Here is a 25,421-nt window from a genome sequence, read left to right on the forward strand (position 1 = left end):
TGAATTTAAAAAGAAAGAATTGATTCAATATTTTACATTTTTTAATTTAAAAAAGTTGCTGTTATTCCATATCACTAAGTATCTTTAACAAATATGAAAATTAATGCATTTTCAAATAAAATTTCAACAGTGGATATATGTTTCCCAAATTTTGTAATTGAAGGGGCATTTTCTTATATTTTTTTTTTTCATGTTAATATTGACTGGGTTTTTTTTTATGAAAGAAAACAAATTACTTAGATTATTAGGAAAATGAAAAGTAAGCTAGAGAGAATACTACCATTTGTTTATTGTGTATTATATCAATGTTGTGCAACTCCACCTAAACGGCAAATAATACTAACAGATTTTTAAATCAAATATTCAAACATTGCAAATTATTATCTATTAGCTAAGATTTTAGTTAGGTTCGTACCAATGTTTAGATTTGAAAGACAAAATGTTTAGATTTGGAAGACAAAATGTTTAGATTTGGAAGACAAAATGTTTAGATTTGGAAGACAAAGAGGTTAAGCAACTCTTTAATTTCAATTTTTCTTTAAAAAAGTCAATACAAGTAGATATCAAAATTCAATATATAAGGCTCATGTTTCAAGAAATATTTTCAAAGTAGTTCAATAAACAAAATTATATGTGAATTGAAGAAGATTTTTATTGCAAAGACGTATTTGTCACTTGAAGATAGAAATAAATGAAAAAAAAGTGAGCATCATAAAACTGATGATGGAAATACCATAGAAAAATATCAAAATGGCAGGCTAATTTAAATAAATCTTTAACTACATCTATTTTTGACCTGATCAAGCGACATTGATAATAAATGACATTTATTGTGCTTCAATTTCAATTATATTGCCAGAAGATCATGACAGAAGATTGCTTTATATAATTATATCCCGTCTTGTATAAGCTAGTAGTTACAAGTGCCATACAAGTTAGAATCTACAGAAGTAAAATGGGTTCATTATATTTTTCATTGCATAGAGATTTATTTTGGCAGGAAAAAAATCCTAAATTTGATTATAGCAATTTACAGTTATGAGCAGAAAGGTTACATTGTTTCCTAAATTGCCTCTAAAACCTAATATCACTATATATAATGTCAATAAATCTAGAACTGTAGGACATTATCACTAGAATGGACGGGATTTAATTCACCATTTAACAACACTCTCTTTATATACAAATATCAAGGATATACAAGCTTATATGTAGAATTAAATTAGCCGTTCAAGCATAATAAGTCATGGTGACTAATGTGAAGTTTTTGTTGGAAGCCATCAGATTCACATTAAGTTGTATGTAGGGAATTTCCATGAAATTTGCTAGTATATATCACATATATGGAAACTTTGAAGTTTAGTACACTAGTATTGGTAATTGTAATTCCCTATCTTCAGTTTTTTAAGACCTTAATTTGTCTAGATGGATACTTGATGGTCTTTGATCAACATTTGTCTAGACTCCAGGTCATTTATAGCTGATCTTATTTTGTGAATGTTGATAAATTAGTGTTGTGAGGTTACCACACACAAGTTGTTGTCTCATTGAAGTTTATACACATGTTAAACTACATGAAAAGTCAATGAAGCATGAAATATATGTCACTGTGACCTAATTTTGATAAGAGATTTTTATAATCAAGATGCAGCCCTACACAATAATTTGAGCCACTTAGTAGTATTTGGAACCTGAACTCAGAAATGAAACTTAATCTGTCAATAAGGCATGGAAAGTAGTTCACAGTGATTTATTTTTTTATGCTACTGTGACTTGACTGTGAGAACATGCCAGTAAAGTCACCTTGAACTTCAGAGGTGAATTAGAAATCACTCTTTTAGGACTTATCAATCATTCAATGAGGTACTCTGAGGTAATACAGGTAAATTCCTGTTCACAAAATCTATCTGCAGAACTACTTGTCTACTTGTAATGATCTTAAGCTTGGGGTACTAAATCTACTCCAAAGTACAGCTGCCAATACTTCAGAAAAGGATTGCAAGGATTTCTATATCAGCATGTTAATGACTTTGAGTTTGCTTCAGATAACACCAAGTTACCTGGTGTTATCCGTTTATACAGAATTATTGACTATTTTTTTACTTGTACCAGTGTTGTTTTTTTTTTTATCTATTATACAGATCTTATAGAGTGAAGTAGTTTTTCCAGATAATTGTAAATTCTTCAATGTAACTTCTGCTATTCCACTTATCAGGATTATTATATAGACTCTGGTGATTTTGAACATAACATATTCTATAGACAAAAGTCACATGACAATTATAAGACCGTATTTTGACCTCTAAATGTCTTTTGGTTGTCTAATGTGTTGTTGGGTTGACATCTCCTTTTTATTTATACATTTAGCGAATTTTGATTTTCACTTCTTTTTATAAATAATCGAAGGTAGGTTATGAAATCATTTCTTCACAAAATTGATTAAACAAAATTCAATAAAAAATACTCCTAGAAATAATCATTTAATATTCCTAGGCCAGAAGGCTACATCATATTTTTTTTCTGTAGCCTGAGATGAACAATTTATCTGGGGCCAAGTACACAGACCCATAAATCCTAGCTGTGATGGACAATATCATGTTACGTTTAATTTATAGATGGAGTAATTCCCTTGACAATTTAATAGAAAATCAATATATTAACAGGTCTGAAAAATATAAGCAATTAACGTAAAGCAAACAAGTTGTCATATTAACTGCAGATTATATTTCAGCTTATTAAAATCTTCTTTTCATCCACAAAACATGCCATACTATTTACATTATGTAATGGTATTGACTATGATGGTGCTAAGAGTAACTAATTCCCACATTCCTGTTTGAGTAAACATAGAAATAAGATTTGTACCAGGTAAAACAAACCTAATCAGGTAATAACATTTTTCTAAATAAAAAATTGGAATCTATAAGTACTTTAATAGAAGCTGGCCTGGTTATAGGCAGTGGCCAGTTCAGGGCATACTAAAAAGGCACAGAAACTCAATGCAATAATAAATTAACAAGGCCATTTTTCACAAAACTTTCAGGTCATTGTAACGACTTTTTTTGTATATGTCACTGTTATTTGAGAACAGCTGTTGCAGAACAAAAACAATATCTTACCAAAAGATTTAAAGCTTTTTTACAATGAAATAACAACAAATACCCTCTAAATATATGAAAGAAGTTAAGTAGCAAATTACCCATGGGAAAATTGTCCAATATATATATATTAGCACAATGTTAATTGGAGCATTATTTTGATAATTAGTTCAATAATTGTTATTTTACAATTAAATTCTGGGTAAATAGATTATTATCATATTCTGAATTGGGCAATTTATCTCCAGATAGGTTAAGTATCCACAATTACAAACCTAATAACCTAATGACTCATTTTTTCCATGACCTAAATCCAAGATACCATTTCAGTCATTGGTCTTTCAGATTAGGTCTTTGACTGTCAGAACTGACTGTTTCCAGAAATTTGTAGTGAGAGTTGTGATTAATAAAATATCTTTTACCGTACACCAATTATTTAAAGACTGAAGTGCTTTCTGAATATCTATATTAGCTGACCATTACAGCTTGTTTGTCTATATTACACCATTAATTTAAGCATGATGATGATAAAACCAAAACTGTGTGAACCAATTTTCTTGCCAGTTGTCAATTCTGTTCTAATTTCATCAAATAAAATGTCAGATGTTGAATCCAAAATTGCTAATGTACAAATTAGAAGAAGAGTAAAGCTCCATGAATCATGAAGTTTTACTTGAGCAATACTTAATTCTTACTTTAACACTCCACTATTCTTACCAGAAAAGGAATCATATAAAAATAGCAATCAACAAATAAAAGTTTTTACATAGATGCTCTTACTTATATGTTGGCAATGGCATATTCACGGATGAAGAAGGACAAGAAACAGAAACCTGATCAGTGATATTATAACATAAATAAGACCATTTTCCACAAAGTTATTATACAATGGCAATGGTCTGATAAAAATAAATACTTGATAAAGTAAATTGGAAATTTCATTCTCTGATTCCACACTTAAATTGCAGAGGCTGAGCCCTAACAGAAATTGCAGCCTAAACTCTGTCTAAAATGGAGACAGTGTAATCTCCCAATCCCATAGCAGAGCTTGCATATTTGTCTTATATACGACTTCTATTCTACCAGTTATGTAGAAAAAATAAATATTTAGTGAATCCCCTTAACCAAGTTAACTGAGGAGACAACTTAATATCCTATTTTTATTCTTTGTGAATGTTGAAAAGAGGATATTTCAAACTATGATATCCTACAGGAACCATCAAAATGAGAACTTTCATTAAATTTAATTCAATATTCTCATTTATGATCTGAAAAGAGTTTTACAACAGAATTTTGGGGAGGGAGTGAACAAAAAAATCTCTCTATTTTGCTTAGTTTCTGTAAATTCAAATTTTGATATTAATTATGTAAGTTATGTGACTTTTTAACCTACCATTCTTAAAGAACGAAACAAATATATAATTGTTACATATTTTTCATGTCGGGGCCTTTTATAGCTGACCATACTATTGGTTTTTCTCATTGTTGAAGGCCGTACGGTTGCCTATAATTGCTTACATCCACTTCATTTGAACTTTGGTGGATAATTATATCATTGGCAATCATACCACATCTCCTTAATTTTATATAACAATAAACCAAACCTTCAAATACATTAAGTAATTGTCTTACATATTTTATTACTGTCAATCTGGATAAAAAACAGTGAAAATTTCCTGTAGTAATCCTTTTATAGACAAATTACATTCAACCATGATCAAAAATCAGCTGAAATCTATTTCATTACCAAACTCAATGACTTTAAGGAATCTCCAAAAGAATTAAGATTAAGAAGCGAAACATTGTGAAGTAATTAATTTGGCGACAATTTAAGCATGGTATGATTTTAACTATGATGAACATTTTATTTATTGAGGAAGATTAATATCCTTCAGATAATGTTCTAAATTGAAAGTAGATCTGTAGAACTCATCAATCCTATTACATTGTACTCAACATCAAAAACTGATAAAAGATATAATCACATCATACATTAACATTTCAAACACTATAACTGTCATATGGGATTAAAATAATATTGGATTCAATCCAATTTTTGTGATAATTTTGTGATTTTATCATTTTCTGACCGATAAATTCACAAACTGAATGAAAGTCAGAAGGACTTTTTGAAATTCAGCAGCCCAGATTACATACACAACAGTAACCTCTAGAAAGAATATGTTTAATACTTACAGTAGCAGATCCAGGGGTTGGAACCCTACTTTTTTTTTGGCAATCAATGCTTTTGAATTGGGACAAATGTATCACAGTGGAATCCAAGTAGTGTTTACAATGGTCATGTAAGTAGTTTTGGCAAAATGGTCTGTAGAAGTGTAAACCAAGGAAAGCAATTCTAATGGACCAATCACATTCAAGTATTTGTATATACTGTATAAGAATAAAAAGACTTTGTAATTTAGTAACTTTAATAGCAGATACTAGTATTATATAATCATCATACTGTTTGACTATATACAAAGAGAACAGTTAGATCTGTTGTCTGCATACTTTTAGCATGGAGAAATATATATCCCATCTTTGCTGCTAAAGAACCCATGTCTCTAGGTTTCTTTAGGCTTTTTTCGTGTTTGGGTTGTTGTCTCCTTGACGTATACCCCACATCTTCTTTTATTCCTAATAGGTATCTCTTTTATTCCTATTAGGTATCAAGTGATTAATAAGAATTATATTGCAAAATATTACCGTGAGATTTTTAATAATAATGAAAACAGAAAAAAAGGTAATTAAAGTTCTGAATTATATGTGACATCTAAAGGTGTGGTAGAATTTTAATTCTAAACAGGAAATCTTACAGTCTGATTATTACCTATAAAACGTGAGTAATCATCCTATAGCAAATTCTAAAACAAATATTCGTAAACCAATAATTAGTAAGTAATTATTCTCCGTCTGTGCCAGACAATTACTGTTTTATCAGATTGTTTTTCTTTTTTTGTAATCTGTGATGCTGTATATATATTTTACTGTTTTATACTTAACATCACAGACAAATTAAAAATTAAGTTTTACAGTTACGACCATATAAAGTGGTCATTTACTGAATATAAGCATTCTGTCTTTGAAATATTCTAATGGCAATACATGTCAACATTTTTTGGTTCCTTGTGTAAATAAAATGCTCCGCAGGGCGCAGCTTGATACGACCGCAGAGGTCGAACCCTGAACAGTTGGGGCAAGTATGGACACAACATTCAAGCTTGATACAGCTCTAAATTTGGATTGTGATTAAATATTTGACACAGCATAGGTTTCTGACACAGAATGAATGTGGTCTAAGAACTTAAAAATTTTAAATTGGACATTCACCTATTATGGTCCAATATCCAAAATCTAAATACATGGTTAGATTCAGCATATCAAAGAACCCCAAGAATTCAATTTTTGATGAAATCAAACAAAGTTTAATTTTGGACCCTTTTGACCTCAATATGGACAAAGTTGATAACGGGGCCCAAAAATCAAAAATCTAAATACATGGTTAGATTCAGGATATCAAAGAACCCCATATATTCAATTTTTGTTGAAATCAAACAAAGTTTAATTTTGGACCCTGATTTGGACCAACTTGAAAACTGGGCCCATAATCAAAAATCTAAATACATGTTTAGATTCAGCATATCAAAGAACCCTAAGAATTCAATTTTTGTTAAAATCAAACTAAGTTTAATTTTGGACCCTTTGGACCTTAATGTAGACCAATTTGAAAATGGAACCAAAAATTAAGGATCTAAATACACGGTTAGATTCGGCATATCAAAGAACCCCAATAATTAAATTTTTGATGAGATCAAACAAAGTTAAATTTTGGACCCTTTGGACCTCAATGTGGACCAATTTAAAAATGGGGCCCAAAATCCAAAAACTTAATACACGGTTAGATTCAGCATATTAAAGAACCCCAAGAATTCAAGAATAAAACCCCATTGAAATTGATCAAGAAATAAGCAATTTATACGAAGTATCTTCTTTTGCACAATACTGTGCAATTGAATATTTCTTGCTATTGTGCAATACTGTACAATTGACAATTTCTTGCTATTGCGCAATATTGTGCTATTGGATATTTCTTGCTATTGCGCAATACTGTGCAATTGAAGATTTCTTGCTATTGCGCAATACTGTGCAATTGAAAATTTCTTGCTATTGCACAATACTTATTATATAATAATTTACACATCCTGTTTGGTGTGTATCTCCTACCATATCATTATTATTTGCTTTTAAATATAAATCAGAAATAACCAACTTAAAATGGAAAATTTTAAAAGAAAAAAAAAAAGAAAAAGAGAAAAAAAAAGAAAAAAAAAAAATCCCCCCCCAAATTTTTTGAACCCCTTATGATTCATAACCCCCAAACTCAATCCCAGCCTTCCCTTTGTGGTATGGTACCTTGCAGTACAATTTCAGAGAGATCCATACACTTGAACACAAGTTATTGTCTGGAAACTAGAAAAAATGCTTATTTTTGGCCCCTTTTTGGCCCCCAATTCCTAAACGTTTCGGGCAATTACCCCCAAACTCAATTCCAGCTTTCCCTTTGTGATATGGAATCTTGTAGTACAATTTCAGAAATATCCAAACACTTACACACAAGTTATTGTCATGAAACTAGAAAAATGCTTGTTTTTTGCCCCTTTTTTGGCCCCTAATTCTTTAAATTTTGAGGCAATTACCCCCAAAATCAATTACAGCCTTCCCTTTGTGATATGGAACCTTGTGGTACAATGTCAGAGAGATCCATACACTTACACACAAGTTATTGTCTGGAAGTTACAAAAATGCTTATTTTTGGCCCCTAATTCCTTAACTGTTGGTACCATAACCCCCAAAATCAATCCCAACCTTCCTTTCGTGGTCTTGAACCTTATGGTAAAATTTCATGGAGATCCATTGACTTAAACTAAAGTTAGAGTGCGAAAACCAATGTGTCTTCGGACGACGCCAACGACGACGACGACGCCAACGTCATACCAATATACGACCAAAATATTTTTAATTTTTGCGGTCGTATAAATATTGGTGTGTGGAATGATTGTTATTGAGACTACTATCCACCGATAAATCAAGGAGGTGTAATATAATTGTTATTGAGACTACTATCCACCAATAAATCAAGGAGGTGTGGTATAATTGTCATTGAGACAACTATCCACCGATAAATCAAGGAGGTGTGGTATAATTGTCATTGAGACTTCTATCCACTGATAAATCAAGGAGGTGTGGTATAATTGTCATTGAGACAACTATCCACCGATAAATCAAGGAGGTGTGGTATAATTGTCATTGAGACTTCTATCCACTGATAAATCAAGGAGGTGTGGTATAATTGTCATTGAGACTTCTATCCACTGATAAATCAAGGAGGTGTGGTATAATTGTCATTGAGACTTCTATTAACCGATAAATCAAGGAGGTGTGGTATTTTCACTGTTGAATAGATGTGTTCTGACTTTTCATTTTGCAATACATTTGTTCTGGCTTATACAACGGCAATGGTCTGATAACAAATTATCTGACTTATCTCCGTGTCAACAGTTTATTGAAGACATTAACCAATCACAATGTTTCGATGAACACTTTTCAAAACATTACTTAGAATGCAATTAATTCCGAAAAAGTGTTGTGCAGGGTACATTTCTTTCATGTTTTATCTAGAGTTGCTGGTTCATTAACATATAACACATCTTTTTTTTTTTAATTCCTATCCTGATTCATTTGTTTTGTTCAAAGTCTGTAACTACAAACCAGAAAACTCATGTAGCAATAATATTTGTACAAAATCTGTAACTACAAACCAGAAAACTCATGTAGCAATAATATTTGTACAAAATCTGTAACTACAAACCCGAGAACCCATGTAGCAATAATATTTGTACAAAATCTGTAACTACAAACCCGAGAACCAATGTAGCAATAATATTTGTACAAAATCCGAAAACTGGAAACCATGAATAAAAGATCTGACTCAGTCTCAATAGATGAGTTCTGTATTTTCACTGTTCAACAGATGTGTTCTGACTTTTCACTGTTCAACAGATGTGTTCTGACTTTTCACTGTTCAACAGATATGTTCCGACTTCTCACTGTTCAACAGATGTGTTCTGACTTTTCACAGTTCAACAGATGTGTTCCGACTTTTCACAGTTCAACAGATGTGTTCTGACTTTTCACAATTCAACAGATGTGTTCTGACTTTTCACTGTTCAACAGATGTGTTCTGACTTTTCACTGTTCAACAAATATGTTCCGACTTTTCACTGTTCAACAGATGTGTTCTGACTTTTCACAGTTCAACAGATGTGTTCCGACTTTTCACAGTTCAACAGATGTGTTCTGAATTTTCACTGTTCGACAGATGTGTTCTGAATTTTCACTGTTCAATAGATGTGTTCTGACTTTTCACTGTTCAGTAGATGGGTTCTGACTTTTCACTGTTCAACAGATGTGTTCTGACTTTTCACTGTTCAACAGATGTGTTCCGACTTTTCACAGTTCAATAGATGTGTTCTGACTTTTCACAGTTCAACAGATGTGTTCTGACTTTTCACTGTTCAACAAATATGTTCCGACTTCTCACTGTTCAACAGATGTGTTCTGACTTTTCACAGTTCAACAGATGTGTTCCGACTTTGCACAGTTCAACAGATGTGTTCTGACTTTTCACAGTTCAACAGATGTGTTCTGACTTTTCACTGTTTGACAGATGTGTTCTGACTTTTCACTGTTCAATAGATGTGTTCTGACTTTTCACTGTTCAGTAGATGTGTTCTGACTTTTCACTGTTCAACAAATGTGTTCTGACTTTTCACTGTTCAATAGATGTGTTCTGACTTTTCACTGTTCAACAGATGTATTCCGACTTTTCACTGTTCAACAGATGTATTCTGACTTTTCACAGTTCAACAGATGTGTTCTGACTTTTCACTGTTCAATAGATGTGTTCTGACTTTTCATAGTTTACTAAAGGCATTCTGACCTTCATTTTCTTATTCTTGTTCTAAAATAGGTTCATTTGGATTTAAACTGTAACATCAATTCTTTTCTTGGACACAAAATATTATTATGTTTAGTAATATTAGTATTCTGTTTTAAATGTTTCAATTCGATGATGCTTAACATGAAAGCATTGAATTTTTGGGCAATATCTTTGACTTTTTGTTAATTACAATCAGTTAAAGCTGACATTATTATTTTTTTAAACTGGTTGACAAATATATGAGCAGAAATTTGAATTTGAATTAAATCTTGAATTAAATCTTTCAATTTTGTAATTTACCACCCGTTAATTATGTAATTTACCACCCATTAATTATGTAATTTACCACCCATTAATTATGTAATTTACCACCCATTAATTATGTAATTTACCACCCATTAATTATGTAATTACGGACAGGAAAACATCATCTGCAGTTCAAATGCATAATACAGGCAATGACTATTTTTTTCCCCATCTAATATTTATTTTTCTTTGTCTTGGTACAGATGATTTGTGCTGCTATTTTTACCCTTATCTACTTCCAGCTGTGTTATTTGTGATGTAAACAGAACTTTATGTATCTCCTCGACAGAACAGATCCTTATACACATCTGATAACTGTAAAAAAATAACAATTAACTAGTATTTATCTTTTATACTGAATTCTTTACTTTATTGATTCTATCGCATTGATAAAAAGTCTTTAGAGAGGGGGGGGGAGTGTTCAGTTAGGACCATCTCTATAAAAAAAATTTAAAACATTATTGAATTCACTGTCTAGTTCATGTCCATTGGGAAAGATAAAATAAGAAAAAAACAAACATTATACCACATCTTCTTATTTTTATATTTATACTCAATTAACAGGTAAATTTCTTAGAAGTTTGAATAAGAGAGAATATTGACAACATTTCCTTCATATAATACAACATTATAACCAAAGCTATAAAAATGTATCAGCAATGATTTAATGCAGAGTAGGCATTTAGAACTTGTTGAACAGCATCGAAATATAGAAAAATGTTGTAGGTAGCTTTTATACTTTCAGAAATACAATCAATTCAGAAGTTATGAAATAGATTAATGAATGTTTAGATAATACATGTTAAAAGGGGCAAAAATATATTCCATCTCTTTCATAACTTTTTAATTGATTGTTTCTCTGAAAATATAAATACTACATGTAACATTTTTAGATATTCAGGTGCATTTTAACAAGTTCTAAATCCGTACAAAATTTTATAAAAATCTGAAAAACTGCCCAATAACATTTACTTTATTTATTTTATTTATTATTCCAATCAAGGGCCTTTGATGGGCAGCATAACATGTACACATAAAACAATACATCATGATTTGTAACAGAAAAACATTTTTATATATTAAAATGAAACATTAAAAAGTTCAGACAGATGTTATTATCTTCATTCTATAAAAATCACATACATTTAATTCCAGGCAGGATCAGAACTATAAAATAGATGTTATTATCTTCATTTTATAATTTATATTTAATTAAATACAATTTATTGTAAATTTTTATTAACTGCATATTGTAAGCTACTGACAAATGGAAACCATGGAACAGTTAGCACTACTTGTTATAAAAGATTATTGACCCATCAGGGTTAATTATAACTAATTATTTCTGCAGATTTTCTGGATTCCTGTGTTGATTATTTGATCAGTGTTTTGAAGCCAAAAATATGAAAAGATTTATATTCACCTACCAGGAACTTGGTTAATAGACAACAAATGTGGGACAGTTATCGAAAGTATTCTCTTTTTAAGCATAACACATACTTATATCAATTTTCAATCTAGTTGTTATTTTTTTTACAGAAGTCTTCAACACAATGCACTATTCATATGTATAAGGAAAAACAACAAAACTGAAGAGATTTTTCTCCCCAAACAATGTATTTTTAACACATGGAAATATTTTTCTGTCACATAAACGATTTTATTAAAAAAAAATAGATTTAACTCCCTTAATTTAGCAGATATCTAATGGGATGACAGGATGATGCAAAGGAGACACACAAAAAAACCATGCTACCCTGGTACTGGATAAAATAAATACAATAATTATTGCATTCATTGACATATGTTGGTGCAACTTTTTGAATCTAAAACAAATTTTTTTATTAAGCAATTCATTGGTTTATTCTTAAAAAAAACCCAGTTTTTAAAGTTTTATGTGAATGGTGAGAATCATGGTAACCAAAAAGGTTTATAAATGTATAAATCTGTTTCATGTTGTCGCCAGTTTGAATTCCTACACAGGCAAAATAGTTCTGTGTGAGTGTTGAGGAAATTTTTGAACTGGACAAAATTTTTAGTGCTTTTTTTTGTAATGATGAGAAATTAAGGTTCGGACTTTCATTCATATATAAGAAAGTCCTTTGTTCACACACCAGTTAACTCCTAAAAAATAAAATTTATTACTATATAATAATTTCTCTTTTGCAGGAAAGTAATAATTGTTGAAAAAAAATGTTAACATCCTGATTAAGTGAAATAAACATAGAAGATGTGGAACACTACTTTGTCATTTGATTATCCATTACCTATGAACGATGACCAAGAGTGGCTGGAAAATTATCAACAGTACTTGAATAAATTAAATGTGTATGATAACATAGAGAATGGACTCAGTCGGTATTTATATGTAGTATTTCTAATTGTTGGAACATTTGGAAATCTTTCATGCGTGTATGGCCTTTCACAGTATTGTAGGACTGCATGGTCAGTTTGTTTCTATCTAGTGCTATCAATGTTGTTTGGATTAATAGAATTGTATATCTACTGTGGAAACTTGTGGTTCTTGTCTTTAACAGACAAGAATCTGACATTGGAGATCAACATCTTGTCGAATGCTGTGTGTAAACTGTATAATTTTGTAACAACTGTTCTTCTGTACTTCAACTCGTGGGTTATGGTGGCTATCTCTGTAGAAACAATGATAACAATTGTGTATCCACATCGTATGTATAAAATGTGTACGGTTGAACGAGCAAGGTCAATTGTACTTTTAATCACAGTTTTAGTCGTTTGTTTGAATCTTCATTATTTCTGGACTATAGGATTATCCCTTCCAGAGACAAATCCAGACGTTGACCAACGGATGTGCCATAATAATTACCAACCACAACTTTCTGACGAGATCACTTTTATTGTTCCACTTTTGGATTTTTTATTGGATAACATCATTCCACTCATCCTGGTGACAGTTTTTATCTATATGACTTTAGTAACTATGATATTAAAGAAAAAAGACATTACATTTGACCTAAAAAAGTACATTGTGGACATAAATACACTAATTCAGTTAAGAAAACCAACTGTTGTCATGTTAGTTTGGTATGCCCTTTTAAAGGCATGTCACTGTACGGAACATACTTTACGTTTTATACAAAGTCGAACGACTATCGACCTTCTTTGGGAAACACAATACATACAGATGTTTAATGTAACACTAACCTATTTTTTCATTAGCTTCAAACCCTTAATATTCATTGTAATGTGCAAGCAGCTTCGACAAGACATAAAAAAGGGATTATGTAGCATTATTAAATGTCTTTGTCCATGTGATTCTTGTGGACAGAGTCGATATAAATCATATATTACTCCAGAGACCAAGTCTGCAACAGCTGGATCTTTAATGGCAGTAGACAAGCAGTCCAATGGGGACCTGTTGCCAAATATTAAATGTACAAATGTATAATTCTGTCCAGATCAAACTCTGTGTTTGGATAAACTGTTTGATGATTGATATTTATCAAGGACCCATTCTGTACAAAGAGCAACACCTTACAGAAAATGTACATGTGTGTATAAACTCTGTCCAGATCAAACTCTGTAATCTGTATTTGGATAAACTGTTTGCATATCTATCAAGGACCCATTCTGAACAAGGATAAACACCTAACAGGCAATGTTCAAGTGAATAGACCTATTCAATGTTTGAATGACCAGATGACAGCAAAATATATAAAGGTGTAATTCAGTCATATAATTGTCCAATACTTGAATTACTGCAGAAAAAAAGACAATGGGCCAATCCGCTGATACTGATATTCTCCAAACAGTGAGAAAAGTGCAATGCAAAGACCTAACATTAGTACAGAAGAATTAGTTCTGTCAAGATCTAGTTCTATACAGAGATGAACTTCTAATGGAAAATATCTAAAATGCATAATTCTGTTTGGTGACATTCTGAACAAAGATAAACTATTAGAGTTTCTAATTCTGTGTAGGTGTCATTCTGAACAGGTTTGAACAACTGATGGCTTACGTTACTACTGATAGATTCTTATTCTGTCAATGTCTGAATCTGTACCAATAAAAAATGCTCATAAATAAATTATACTTTCTGAGTGCTGTTTGCTCAAATTAACAACATGGCCTAGCATCAAATAGGCCAGAGTGACCAGAATAAGATAAATATGTTACACTATGCACAGCTAGCTCTTCATGTATATAATCAATTTAAAAAGATATATACAGTGGATTCATTATAATTCGTGGGATACCAATTTTCGTTGATTTCTTGGGTAAACCACAGATTTAATTGTTCAACAAATAATTTCTATAAGCTTGTATGCAGACTTTGGCAAAACCATGAAATCAAATATCCACGAAAATACAATGTTTCCTCAATCCACTAAAATTAGTACCCATAAAAATAAACAGTACTTCTTTTCTAAAATTTTCTGTCTTTTCATACCTTACTATAGCTACAAAAAATAAAACAAATATAAATATGCATAGGAAAGTTAACTATATATGAATTGCTTTCTGTTTTCAGTTCCAGTGGGTTTTTTATATTCAAACTTTTAATCATGAAACAGCCTGACTGCAAATGACCTGACAGCAAGTGTTAGAAAACTAAATGTTTGATAATAGGTTCTAACATCCCAATGAGGATTAAGCTGATGCATATACTTATCTAATTAAATAACAATAAATCCAGAAAACTCTTATATTGATTAATCCTTATGACAGCTTAATAAGAACAGCATTAACCATCAGGGATTTTAGTATATACATAACAGGGAAGTAAATTGTTGACGATTACAACAGTACAGATACTGTTACGAGGTGAATGGCCGAATCTTTAATTTAAGCACAAGAAAAATTAAACTTTAAAAGAATCCCAGTTCCAATTTTCAAAACCAACTGAAGCAGGTTGTATCAATCTCTAACTACTGGAATCACATAACAAATATAAACACTTGCATTGATCTGACATCTATACGACAAAATATTCCCTATTGGTACAGATGGAAAATATATCAAATTATACTGTATTTCAATATAGAAATTATTCTGTATTACAATTAGTTACAGGTATCCTGTTACTGCATTGTGGGGGCATTGGTAGCATGCTTGCCTTAAATGATGGAAATGGGGGGCTTGTTTCCTAGCAAGGTAGGTAAACTGTTGACACAGAGTTATGTCTTGCCTGTATGTAATTTGATAGTAAAATGCAAATATCATCACTAACCATTAATTGTTCTTTTTTAATTGACTTAATCACAAGCAATAACACTTAAATCAAGTAAAAGTTTCAAATTTCATAGACAATGGCTGAGGGGTGAGGCCAAAAAATCTCAATAGAAATGAGATGTGCATATGATAATACAACTGCATACCAAATATCATTGACCAACCACTTGTGCTTCCCTTTAAACTGACCTAATCATAAACAATAACATTTAAACTATGAAGCATTTCAAATACAATAGACCATGACTGAGGGGGCAGGGCCAAATAATCTCCATGGAAATTGGATGTGCCAACGCTTTTACAACTGCATACTATCATTGACTTATCATAAGTGGTTCCCCTTAAACTGACCTAATAACAAGCTTTAACATGTAAACTTTGCAAAAGTTTCACAGCCAACAGACCATGACTGAGGGAGAAAGGCCAATAATCTCCATGGACACCGGATGTGCCAATGCTAAATACAACGGCATACATAATATCACTGATTAACCCTTTATGGTTCCCCTTAAGCTGACCTCAACACAAACTTGTATAGAGCTTATTTTGAAAGGGAAGGAACTCCAAATTATAAATCAGCAACATTTGTTTACTGAAGAGAACATAATCAAAACAAGTGTTTTACTCCTTGAGTACATTATTACTCATTTAAGTGACCAAGGAGTTAAAAAGAAGATGGACTTTTACATGTAATAAATTGTCTGCTATAAGGTTCTTTATACAACTATATTCTGTCCTGATAGTTATCTTTGATACTGGTCACTGCCATCACTTGTACAGAATGGGAACTATATTGTGATCATGACCAAGTCCTCACACACTCCAGGTGAGCATGTTACCATGAAACCTCCATGGAGGTTGAGAAAATGATTATAGACGACTTACAACACATGATGGCAAGGTGAACAATTAAACATAGCTGTTTATCAATGACTTACAACACATGATGGGTGAGCAATTAAATGATGGCAAGGTGAGCAATTAAACGATGGCAAGGTGAGCAATTAAACGATGGCAAGGTGAACAATTAAACACAGTTGTTTATCAATGACTTACAACACATGATGGCAAGGGGAGCAATTAAACACATCTGTTTATCGACTTACAACACATGATGGCAAGGGGAGCAATTAAACACATCTGTTTATCGACTTACAACACATGATGGCAAGGGGAGCAATTAAACACAGCTGTTTATCGACTTACAACACATGATGGCAAAGGTGAGCAATTAAACACAGCTGTTTATCGACTTACAACACATGATGGCAAAGGTGAGCAATTAAACACAGCTGTTTATCAACTTACAACACATGATGGCAAAGGTGAGCAATTAAACACAGCTGTTTATCGACTTACAACACATGATGGCAAAGGTGAGCAATTAAACACAGCTGTTTATCAATGATACAATATCACATACCTTCCAAAAATGATGAAAGAGTAACTTTTTGTTTGCTTTGTAATTGTAATGAAAGCTGTAAACCTTCCATTCAAGTAACACTACAAACCTATATATGTAACTATTTACAATATGATTTAACTTAATGAGAAAAAGTATTCAACCATCTTTAAGATAAGTGTATTCTGTAGTGAAAGTGAAATCCCATAAGGAGTCCGCTGCAGTGAAAGTGATGTCCCATAATTCACCAGACAGACAACAAATTATTTAATTACTGACAGAAATCTAAGTCAATACAAATGTATGCATTTCAATAACAACAATTTATCCACTACTTTGAATTGCCAGTTTTGATTTAATAACTCAAACTACATAACAACTGCTATCTCAAAAGAGATAAAATTGATGCATTAAATCCTATTTGAATTTTCATATTAAGCCATAACAAACAGACTTAATTTATTTTGTCACATTTTCATTAGTGACACAATCTTCAAAAGAAGACATATATTGGAAATATGATTCCAATATGACAGGATTTATTTGACAAGTGAAAAATGGACAGACATTTTTTTCTGCAGAAAACCATTTCACATAACATTTCACATATAAGTTTTGATGTGAGTCCTATCATTATAAACAAAACTGCTGACTGGCAACTTATATAATTAAGGTTAGTTTTATCTGCTAAGGATTCAGATCAGTTCAGATCAACTTTATGCTCCACTTACATTCCTACATAAATTTCAGTTGTGTGTTAAGTGCCACTCTGGGTAAGGTTTTCAGTTCTCTGTGGCCTACATGTTCTACTATATTCCTCCCTAAACTTTTAAGTATTGTGTTTATTGCCACTGTAACTTAAGTATGATCATTTCTAGTTGGACTACATGTTCTACTTACATTCCTCCCTAAACTTTGGTTCTGTGTTAGGTCACACTCTGGATAGGGTATGGATTAGTTCTAGGTTGATTACATGTTCTAATTACATTCCTCCCAAACTTTGGTTCTGTGTTAGATCCCACTCTGGCTAGGGTATGGATTAGTTCTAGGTTGATTACATGTTCTACTTACATTCCTCCCTAAACTTTGGTTCTGTGTTAGGTCCCACTCTGGCTAGGGTACGGATTAGTTCTAGTTGGACTACATGTTCTACTTACATTCCTCCCTAAACTTTGGTTCTGTGTTAGATCCCACTCTGGCTAGGGTATGGATTAGTTCTAGGTTGATTACATGTTCTAATTACATTCCTCCCTAAACGTTGGTTCTGTGTTAGATCCCACTCTGGATAGGGTATGGATTAGTTCTAGGTTGATTACATGTTCTAATTACATTCCTCCCTAAACGTTGGTTCTGTGTTAGGTCACACTCTGGATAGGGTATGGATTTATTCTAGGTTGATTACATGTTCTAATTACATTCCTCCCTAAACGTTGGTTCTGTGTTAGATCCCACTCTGGATAGGGTATGGATTAGTATTAAGGGGACTACATGTTCTACTTACATTCCTCCCTAAACTTTGGTTCTGTGTTAGATCCCACTCTGGTTAGGGTACTGATTAGTACTAGTGGGACTACATGTTCTACTTACATTCCTCCCTAAACGTTGGTTCTGTGTTAGATCCCACTCTGGCTAGGGTATGGATTAGTTCTAAGGGGACTACATGTTCTACTTACATTCCTCCCTAAACTTTGGTTCTGTGTTAGGTCCCACTCACGCTAGGGTATGGATTAGTTCTAGGTTGATTACATGTTCTACTTACATTCCTCCCTAAACTTTGGTTCTGTGTTAGGTCCCACTCTGGCTAGTGTATGGATTAGTTCAATGTGAACCTTATGTTCGTCCCGGTATGCAGAGTCATCCATGAAGGTTAAAAATTGCATATAAGCTCTGTCTAACATCTGAAAATAGACATTTGAACCCCAATTTTGCATTTCATTAAAAAAGGAACGATTGATTGGCGTTTTAATGCCATTGGCAAATATCAATTGCATATCAGGATGAGAACATTTTGATGCGATTTGAATATGAATATGAATAGATATAGGAAGATGTGGTATGAGTGCCAATGAGACAACTCTCCATCCAAGTTACAATTTATAAAAGTAAACCATTATAGGTCAAGGTACGGCCTTCAACACGGAGCATTGGCTCACACCGAACAGCAAGCTATAAAGGGCCCCAAAAAATTACTAGTGTTAAACCATTCAAACAGAAAACCAATGGTCTAATCTATATAAAAACGAGAAACGAGAAACACTGCTTTGTACTAGAACAACATGCTGATCAGGATATTTAATATGCTAGTTCACAAGGACCACTGACATTCTACAGGAAAACATTAGAATAGGAAATGATTATCAACTTCATATAAAAATGCTGAATGTGTGACACTGGGTCTTTTTGGTCTTTAAATCTTGGAAACCATAACTTTTAATTTGTACATATTTTTAAAGAAAAATTCGTAAGGGTTCCGCGGAACCCAGTGTCTCGCCTACTTTTGCTGTTAATCGCAGGCTCAACAAAAATGAGGAAAAAAAAATAATAAAAATATTCCTCTCTATACTATCTTTTGATTGTAAGTAGCTTCTGTCCAAGTTTGGTAAAAATCCAGGATAGTTTATGAATCTAATAAATGTTTTAAAAACTTAAACTGCAGACTGTATGTAAAGTTAACTTGAAGAAAAACTAAGTCCATTTATAAGTAAAATAAGGAAAAAATGGAACAAAATTTTAACAAAATTTCCTTCTAGATACTAGCTTTTAATCATAAACAAGCTTCTGTCCAAGTTTGGTACAAATCCAAGATAGTTTAAGAAAGTTGTTAAAATTTTAAAAACTTTAACCACAGAGTGAATGTAATGTTAACTGGCAGAAAAACTAAGTCCATTTATAAGTAAAATACTGAAAAATGATTTTTTTTTTTACAAAATTTACTTCTGGATACTATCTTATGATCATAAACAAGCATTCAAAGAGTATTGTATGGCAATACATAGTCCCCTACCGGTTAAAAACTCATTGTACTGAAACAAAATGCTCACATGATCTATATCTTAACATGGTGTAAACTATATAACAAATATTAGGTCAATATCTCCAAGCATGACTAAACTAGAGGCTCTCAAGAGCCTGTGTCGCTCACCTGATTCTACTTTGGTTTTGGAAATCATGTAAAAATAGATTAAAATCATAACAGATACCCTAATAATGAGTGAGGCCAAATTTGGTTTAATATTGGTCCTGTAATTTAATAAAAAATCCTGGTGGCCATCTTGAACAGTAAATCGGCAACAAAGTAGCAACACTTAATCAGCACCTCATAAGAAACATTTATGCCATGTTTTGGTTTCATTCCATTCAGTGCACCTCTAGAAGAAGCATTTGTATGTATTTCCCATAGGGTCTTATGTTAAAGGAAGTCCCCCCATTGGCGGCCATCATGGATGAAGGATCAGCTTCAAAGTAACAAGACTTGGTCAGCACCTCAAAAGGAACATGCATGCCATGTTTGGTTTTATTCCATTCAGTGGTTCTTTAAAAGAAGACATTTGTATGTATTTCCCATAGGGTCCTATGTTAAACTAAGTCCACCGCTGGCGTCCATCTTGGATTATGGATCGGCTTCAAAGTAACAACACTCGGTCAGCACCTCATAAGAAACATTCATGCCATGTTTGGTTTCATTCCATTCAGTGGTTCTCTAAAAGAAGACATTTGTATGTATTTCCCATAGGGTCCTATGTTAAACTAAGTCCACCGCTGGCGGCCATCTTGGATGATGGATCCGCTACAAAGTAACAACACTTGGTCAGCACCTCATAAGGAACATTCATGCCATGTTTGGTTTCATTCCATTCAGTGGTTCTCTAAAAGAAGACATTTGTATGTATTTCCCATAGGGTCCTATGTTAAACTAAGTCCACCGCTGGCGGCCATCTTGGATGATGGATCCGCTACAAAGTAACAACACTTGGTCAGCACCTCATAAGGAACATTCATACCATGTTTGGTTTCATTCCATTCAGTGGTTCTCTAAAAGAAGACATTTGTATGTATTTCCCATAGGGTCCTATGTTAAACTAAGTCCCCCGCTGGCGTCCATCTTGGATTATGGATCGGCTTCAAAGTAACAACACTCGGTCAGCACCTCATAAGAAACATGCATGCCATGTTTGGTTTCATTCCATTCAGTGGTTCTCTAAAAGAAGACATTTGTATGTATTTCCCATAGGGTCCTATGTTAAACCAAGTCCACCGCTGGCGGCCATCTTGGATGATGGATCCGCTACAAAGTAACAACACTTGGTCAGCACCTCATAAGGAACATTCATGCCATGTTTGGTTTCATTGCATTCAGTGGTTCTCTAAAAGAAGACATTTGTATGTATTTCCCATAGGGTCCTATGTTAAACTAAGTCCACCGCTGGCGGCCATCTTGGATGATGGATCGGCTACAAAGTAACAACACTTGGTCAGCACCTCATAAGGAACATTCATGCCATGTTTGGTTTCATTCCATTCAGTGGTTCTCTAGAAGAAGTTCAAAATGTAAAAAGTTTACGCCGACGACGGACGACGCCGGACGACGGACGACGGACGCCAAGTGATGAGAAAAGCTCACTTGGCCCTTCGGGCCAGGTGAGCTAAAAAGTGAGGAAAACTGATTATTTGAGTGAATTTTCCAAGTCCAAGGACCATAACTCTGCACAAAATCATCACACCGGAACAAAATGCAAACTTAATCTGTAACTTCTCATGATAAAAACTATATACCATTTATCAAATCAGTATCTTCAAGCATGACAAAAAAGGAAAACAGATTATTTGAGTGAATTTTGTAAGTTCAAGGACCATAACTCTGCACAAAATCATTAGACTGGCAAACAATTTAAACTTGTTCTGCAAACTTGTCATAACAAAACTATATACCAATTATCAAATCAAAATCTTCAAGCATGACGAAAAAAAAATGTGGAAAACCAACTATTTGAGTGAATTTTTTAATTCCAAGGACCCAAACTCTGGACAAAATCATAAGACCAAAACAAAATTTAAACATGATCTGTAACTTGTCATGATTAAACTATATACCAAATATCAAATCGATATCTTCAAGCACGAAGAAAAAAAAGTGCAGAAAACTGATTTGCCAGATTGACGGATAGACAGACAGACAGACAGACGCAAACCTAAAGTCCCCTTCGACTTTGTTGGTAGGGGACTAATAATTAAGGTGAAAGAAGTTAACTGATGTTCAAATCTCGTAAATCTATTAAAAGAGACAAATCAAGGTAACTCATCTGAAAATATGATTAAAACTGAACTTTCTGCCATGACAGAGAATGAGGATGAGATGGAAACTAGAAAGAACAACCTAAACCAAGCATTGGAGGCACATCAGGTGGCAGACATTTTCTCTACAAACAAAACCTTACACAAGTCATTGCAAAACTATTCAGTTAAACAAATCAAACCTAATAAAATAAAGTTCATTACAAGCAAAGTGCAAATGAATATAGGATGTGGAATGCTTGGTGACTTTTATACAGTTCCAAACTTTACAATGGTAGGCACTTATCATAGTGATTATAAAGATGTGATGAATATACTCATCTTCGATGACGATACTGCATGTATAGGAACTTTTCACAGTGAACATGGTCAAAAACTGCAAAAAGTCAAATTGGAAAACCAAGATATAAGAGTAGAGAGAGAAATCCCAATAGAAGTGTATGATTTTGCAATGACAAAAACTGGAGAAATACTAGTATCCTCTAAAAAAAAATAATCTGAAACTCTATACAAAAACTGTTAAATTGAAGACATTTAAGGGTTTTCCCCTTTGAAAACTTTGGGTGTTCATATAACAAACAATAATAGGATAATAGTGAGGTTGGTGGAATATTTAATACTACCTGCATCAAAAGACAGTATCAGAAAACTTGAAGTTATGAACCAGGATGGTGACATACAACATACTATTTAATATGACAGGGATGGACAGAAAATGTTAACTTTCTCTCATAGAATTTATTCTTTCAATGATAAGATATTAGTTGTAGACATTATTAACAAAGAAGAGGAGGGGAGGGTAGTAATGTTAGATTATGGGGGACAACTCCATTGGACCTACAAAGGTTTTGAAAGTATCACTTCAAAGGAGGTTTATAATTTTTTTCCAAAAGATGTGGCGATTACCATAACTGAAACGATTTTAGTGTCTGATTCTGTGAATCATGCTATACATGTATTAAATAGTGCTGGAGAAGTTATTCTATAGAAGGATGTAATAAAATGCTTCGCTGGGGCGCAGCTTGATACGACCGCAGAGGTCGAACCCTGAACAGTTGGGGCAAGTATGGACACAACATTCAAGCTTGATACAGCTCTGAATTTGGATTGTTATTAAATATTTGACACAGCATAGGTTTCTGACACAGAAAGAATGTGGTCTAAGAACTTGAATTTTTTTAATTTACCTATTATGGTCCAATGTCCAAAATCAAAATACATGGTTAGATTCAGCATATCAAAGAACCCCATATATTCAATTTTTGTTAAAATCAAACAAAGTTTAATTTTGGACCCCAACTTGGACAAACTTGAAAACTGGGCCCATAATCAAAAATCTATACACATGTTTAGATTCAGCATATCAAAGAACCCCAAGAATTCAATTTTTGCTAAAATCAAACTAAGTTTAATTTTGGACCCTTTGGACCTTAATGTAGACCAATTTAAAAAACGGGACTTAAAATTAAAAATCTAAATACACGGTTAGATTTGGAATATCAAAGAACCCCAATTATTCAATTTTTGATGAAATCAAACAAAGTTTAATTTTGGACCCTTTTGACCTCAATATGAAGCAATTTGATAGCGGGGCCCACAAATAAAAAATCTAAATTCATGGTTAGATTCAGCATATCAAAGAACCCCATATATTCAATTTTTGTTGAAATCAAAAAAAGTTTAATTTTGGACCCCAACTTGGACCAACTTGAAAACTGGGCCCATAATCAAAAATCTAAACACATGTTTAGATTCAGCATATCAAAGAACCCCAAGAATTCAATTTTTGTTAAAATCAAACTAAGTTTAATTTTGGACCCTTTGGACCTCAATGAAGACCAATTTAAAAAACGGGACCCAAATTAAAAATACGGTTAGATTTGGCATATCAAAGAACCCCAATAATTCAATTTTCGATGAAATCAAACAAAGTTTAATTTTGGACCCTTTTGACCTCAATATGAACCAATTTGATAGTGGGGCCTACAAATAAAAAATCTAAATACATGGTTAGATTCAGCATATCAAAGAACCCCATATATTCAATTTTTGTTGAAATCAAACAAAGTTTAATTTTGGACCCCAATTTGGACCAACTTGAAAACTGGGCCCATAATCAAAAATCTAAATACATGTTTAGATTCAGCATATCAAAGAACCCCATATATTCAATTTTTGTTGAAATCAAACAAAGTTTAAATACTGGACCCTATCTTGGACCAACTTGAAAACTGGGCCCATAATCAAAAATCTAAACACATGTTTAGATTCAGCAAATCAAAGAACCCCAAGAATTCAATTTTTGTCAAAATCAAACTAAGTTTAATTTTGGACCCTTTGGACCTCAATGTAGACCAATTTAAAAAACAGGACCCAAAATTAAAAACCTAAATACACGGTTAGATTTGGAATATCAAAGAACCCCAATAATTCAATTTTAGATGAAATCAAACAAAGTTTAATTTTGGACCCTTTTGACCTCAATATGAACCAATTAGATAACGGGGTCCACAAATAAAAAATCTAAATACATGGTTAGATTCAGCATATCAAAGAACCCCATATATTCAATTTTTGTTGAAATCAAACAAAGTTTAATTTTGGACCCCAATTTGGACCAACTTGAAAACTGGGCCAAAAATCAAAAATCTAAATACATGTTAAGATTCAGCATATCAAAGAACCTCATATATTCAATTTTTGCTAAAATCAAACAAAGTTTAATTTTGGACCCTTAGGACATTAATGTAGACCAATTTGAAAACTGGACCCAAAATTAAAAATCTAAATACACGGTTAGATTCGGCATAACAAATAAATAAATGTGATCAAATATTTTACAAATCTAATGCGCCATACTGTGCAATTAAAGATTACTTCTTGAAATTTTTCAATATTTGAAATTTGAAAAAAAAATAATATTTGAAGAATAATTCTTTTTAATTTCTGAAATCTGAAATGAGAAAAAATTGGCCCCCACAATTTCTTTTTATCCCCCCCCCCTTTTTCCCCCAAAAAAATTCTTTCCCTCAAGATATGGTCATAATCTCAATTCAAATTTCCAATGGAGTTGGCAACCATAATTACCCATTTAAATTTACCATAGTGCTAACTT

The 25,421-nt window shown here is 32.6% G+C and overlaps 2 protein-coding genes and 1 long non-coding RNA gene across 3 annotated transcripts in view; 2 read left to right on the forward strand and 1 right to left on the reverse strand.

Moving 5' to 3' along the window:
* The window catches only part of LOC127700885 (RAB11-binding protein RELCH homolog), a 91,603-nt gene that overhangs the window by 21,584 nt on the left and 44,598 nt on the right, over positions 1–25,421 (reverse strand). Inside the window, exon 24 of the mRNA XM_052204596.1 lies at positions 18,774–18,912. Within this exon, the coding sequence (XP_052060556.1) occupies positions 18,774–18,912 (139 nt within the window). The remainder of the gene's footprint in view (positions 1–18,773; positions 18,913–25,421) is intronic.
* LOC127700891 (uncharacterized) lies at positions 12,577–14,481 on the forward strand. Its single transcript, XM_052204607.1, has one exon. The coding sequence runs from the start codon at positions 12,635–12,637 to the stop codon at positions 13,826–13,828; it is 1,194 nt and encodes a 397-aa protein (XP_052060567.1). The 5' UTR covers positions 12,577–12,634; the 3' UTR covers positions 13,829–14,481.
* On the forward strand, positions 17,761–18,663 carry LOC127700894 (uncharacterized). Its single transcript, XR_007981761.1, has 3 exons — positions 17,761–17,944; positions 18,030–18,115; positions 18,632–18,663. It is a non-coding gene; the product is annotated as an uncharacterized LOC127700894 (long non-coding RNA).

Source organism: Mytilus californianus, unplaced genomic scaffold (assembly GCF_021869535.1).
Source record: "Mytilus californianus isolate M0D057914Y unplaced genomic scaffold, xbMytCali1.0.p SCAF_5, whole genome shotgun sequence".
Lineage (NCBI taxonomy): Eukaryota > Metazoa > Mollusca > Bivalvia > Mytilida > Mytilidae > Mytilus > Mytilus californianus.

Bases quoted from the DNA above. Each gene is read 5' to 3' on its own strand.
- LOC127700891 (XM_052204607.1), top strand. From the start codon at position 12,635: ATGTGGAACACTACTTTGTCATTTGATTATCCATTACCTATGAACGAT.